This window comes from Chelon labrosus, assembly GCF_963514085.1.
Source record: "Chelon labrosus genome assembly, chromosome: 2".
Classification (NCBI taxonomy): domain Eukaryota; kingdom Metazoa; phylum Chordata; class Actinopteri; order Mugiliformes; family Mugilidae; genus Chelon; species Chelon labrosus.
In genome coordinates, this window is record NC_140338.1 from 29,110,827 (window position 1) to 29,114,895 (window position 4,069).

General features: G+C 37.4%; 1 protein-coding gene across 1 annotated transcript; it reads left to right on the forward strand.

Annotated features, from left to right (window-relative positions):
* The first annotated feature begins 1,695 nt into the window (after positions 1 to 1,695).
* On the forward strand, positions 1,696 to 3,376 carry LOC311503535 (NAD(P)(+)--arginine ADP-ribosyltransferase 2-like). Its single transcript, XM_084566309.1, has 2 exons — positions 1,696 to 1,831; positions 2,382 to 3,376. The coding sequence occupies exons 1-2, from the start codon at positions 1,754 to 1,756 to the stop codon at positions 3,285 to 3,287; spliced, it is 984 nt and encodes a 327-aa protein (XP_084422435.1). The 5' UTR covers positions 1,696 to 1,753; the 3' UTR covers positions 3,288 to 3,376.
* Positions 3,377 to 4,069: the final 693 nt, after the last annotated feature.

Sequence of the window (4,069 nt, forward strand, 5' to 3'; positions counted from 1 at the left end):
TCTAACGGGTGGTATAAACTACTTCAATGCAACTAAGTGGAAAAATGGTGAGCTCTGACCTGAAGGATTCCAGCATGGTGTTTAATTACAATTCACAAGGTCCTATTCAATATCAAGTAAGTTAGAGATTTCAGTTTAGAAATTATTTACTTGGGAAAGATTTTCACAACTAATTGGTTCCGGGGATTTGTGGTATGTCAATGATATTTTCGTTCCAGTTTGCACATCTTGTGTATGGTAAAGTGCTTTGTCGTACTTTTTTTTTTTTTTTTTTTTTTTTTTAAATTCAATCAGCTTAAAAGGCCAGAGGAAGTGGAAGTAATCTTTGTGGGCTGGATATCGTTTCTAAAAATATTAAAATGCTTATGTATAAATGTGCAAAATAAAGTGTGGTTTATGAAACTGAGAAATGTTGCTGGTGTAGAGATGGTTGATTGCATACATATTGCTGTATTTAGGTTTCAATTTTTAAGGTGCATCTTGTTCAAACTGATGCAATCTGAGAGGTCTGTGCAGCTAATTAACTTGAAAGGTTTGTTAATATTTGTAAATAATGGACAACATAATGAAAACACCAGTTAGTAAAATTAAATGCAACTCAACAGCACCACAAATGTCATCAAAGCACCGTCAACATTTGAACTTGATTTTATTTAAACTAGTTAAAACCTTCATGTGTAACTAAAGACCACATGCACATGAGGCCGGATATTGGACACCCGGGCATGATTGCAACTACTGAATTGCCTTTCCAATGTACTTTTTTTAACTTTTAATTTCTAAAATTAAAGCATCTGAGTCAGCCATTAAAGGGACTTCCAAAGAAAGACTTCCAGTTAAACATGAATTTCCCCAGAATGGTAATCTCAGTGAATTGTTCGACATCTTTGAAATGGAAAATTCACTATGTATTTATACTTACTGGCAAGCAAGGTTTTCTTGTGTAGAATGTTTAGTTTAGGCAGTGACTAGTGACACTGGATTAGAGAAACCTCTCTAAAAGGTTCCCTTTAATTTCAACATTTTTTCTCCACAAGCCTCCAAAGCATCCTACAGTTTAATGTCGATCTGATTAAGATTCTTGATCTAAAATTTTTGAATCTTGATAAACGTCTCATATTTTTGTGTCCAATCCACTACGATGGAGAAGATGAACATAAACTCAATTTAAGTGGGGGTATTGTTTTCCAGCCTCAAGACAATGACAGTGATCTCAAAACATGGTGAAGAAAATCCAAAGTGCCGGCACAGTGACTTTGTGTGAAGAAAGACACGGTTCGTGCATTTTTTTGTGTGTGTGTAGTGTTGGGGAATTGCCACTTCCTTTTTTTTTTAGAACTGATGAAACTGACAATTTTAAAAAAGAAAAAATGAGGAAGCCCTTGGTAATTACAAGAGTGGAAGTAGTAGCAATCAACTTCAAAAGAAGTGGTTTTTCATGTCTTGACTCCACCTCTTCCTCACACATACCTACATCAGCTGTGATATAAGGAAAGATGAGCATCATCTAAACCTCACACTCACTGGTTCTGACAGCGCCTGCTGCTGTTATCTGGTAAGATGATTTCTCTATAGTTAGCATGTTAAGTACTTTTTATTTTACATCCTTCAATAAGATGCTATTGTATTAAAGGAGAAATTCACATTTCAGTAATTGTGATTATTATATGATAAAAATCAAATAACGTTTAACAGATCATTGAAGATAAACACTAACCTGTTCTTTCTCTTTTTTGTTTAGGCAACATCAATCATGTTGAAGGATAACGTGGTGATATTTATGGGCATCTGCTGCCTCTGTGTAAAGATAATGCCTCTAGATGCAAAGACGGTAAGATAACTGATACACTGACACACTGATAACGTATTCTATATTTATATATTTGAAACACTGGGGTAAATTATTGCAATCCAGGCTAACAGGTCGGTCATAAATTCAGACATAGATGAACTGTGTTATATATAAAATATAAAAAAACATTAAAAGGAAAATCTACAATATGTGGTCTAAAAGAAGGCTAAAGTCAGGATTTTAAATATACTTGCGAAACCAGGCCTACAAAAACACATACATCTACAAAAATATTGTCTGTGAAATAACTCCTTGATTTTCTTATGCTATTTCGTGTATTAATTTAATAACTGGGCTCAGTTTACTTGTCAGGAGGAGCTATGCATGCTTAAAAGTATAAAATGAAATAAAAATGGAGACGACAAAACAGAAAACAGAAAGCTTGCTTAAAATACCCGATTCACAGAAAAACTCTATTACCTCCATACAGCAGATTTAATAAATGATTGTTTTCTATTAAAACCATTTAAGCGTTGTGGCTCATTAAAATGAACTGTTTTTGACGATAAAATTTCTTAATTTTCTACAGCTGCCCCAACCAAACAGCATCCTTTTGAAAGCTTCAGTTGCCCAAAAATTGGATGGTGGCAAAGCAGAACAGGAAACGATAAAGGTTCCACAACTTGAAGATCCTGGAGTGGTTCAGAATATCTCCAGCCAGTTTTCTGTCATGCAGAAAACCACGAATGACTCACTGAAGACTTCTAAAGCCTCCTTCACTGTCCCTTCTGATCTGTCCAGGCTCAACGCAATCCCTCTGAGCTTATCTCCTGACTCTGTTGATGACATGTATTATGGCTGCTCCCACAAGATGCTCATCAAGGTGAAACGTGACTACCTTCCTAAGAGCACCAAGGAACATCTGTACACCACATACACAACACTTTGTGCCTTTAAAGCCATGAGAAATAAGGACACCTACGACCTGCTGTCATTGAATCACTTCAGGGCTTTGTGTGCCTACACAGCGGCGGCCTATGCTGATCTCAACCCTGCTGTCCGTAAGGGGAAGGCTTCCTACAGGAACTCATTCGAATTTCACACCCTCCACTTCCTGTTGTCTGATGCCATCAGGCTACTGAAACTCAACCAAAGGACCTGCTACACCACCTACCGAAGAAGCACACAGTTGTTCAGTGGAGAACCTGGACAAACCATCCGCTTTGGCTCCTTTGCCTCCAGCTCCCTCAGCAATGATCTGTATCACTTTGGACGGAAGACCTGCTTTGAGATACGTACATGTTTTGGTGCCTATCTCAAGTCCTATTCAGAGTTTGATTCAGATGAGGACGAAGTACTGATTCCTCCATATGAGATGTTTAATATTGTCTCTGTTGACTTATCAGGGGACAACCATTTACACTGTGATGTTGTCTACAAGCTTGAGACGGCTGGGATTTACAGCAGTCTAAACTGCCAGGCTGTTGACCTTTAAAAGGTGGAGGGTGTAATTTTGATCATTACCGTCATTATGAAGTGCAGTCCACCAGCTGATATGTTTATTATGCATTACTGTAACTATATTAAAGCAATAATTTAACAGTTCCTTCTTGACTAAGAGAAAGAAGCTGACTCTGGTTTTAGAGGTCATATCATGACACTCCTCCGCAGATGGGGTTAGCAACATTAGTAGCATGGACTAGTTGAGCAACAGGAGTGAAACTGTTGCCAAAATCAAATTCAAATACATTTTATTATATTACAGCAAAAAAATAGGTGTATTGCAACGAAATATGCAATTTAAGCACAATTTACACAGCACAATTTCAGGTCAGCTTTTGTGCTACTTTTTCTTTTTACTTACTGTAAAACACATTTCCAAGTATTTGACTGGAACAAAACAAGATCATGAGAAAATGACTTTAAATTGAACACTAAATCACTGTCAGTTGTGACTTTCTCTGTATTTGTGACTTATTGTCAAAAATAAACATCTACTAGCTGCCACTTCTTAGCTTTATGTTGCATAAAAACAGGTGAAGAAATTGAGGGAATACTAGTGTTGCCTTTAGAGCAACAAGGGCAGCTATGACTCAGTAGGTAGAGTAGGTTATCCACAAACCAGAGGGTTATCAGTTCATACCTGCTACAAGGACTGCAAGACACTGAACCCCAAGTTGATCCCAGTGCTTGGCATTGGGGAGTCGATGAGCATCTTCAGTCCTAGTTTTAGCGCTTTGTCCAGCACCGTTGCAGGCTTTTCAGACAGTACAGTAT

Excerpts from the sequence above, each read along its gene's own strand:
- LOC311503535 (XM_084566309.1), top strand. The coding sequence starts at position 1,754 with ATGTTGAAGGATAACGTGGTGATATTTATGGGCATCTGCTGCCTCTGT. Across the intron at positions 1,832-2,381 it reads TGCCTCTAGATGCAAAGACG|CTGCCCCAACCAAACAGCAT; the intron begins GTAAGATAACTG and ends AATTTTCTACAG.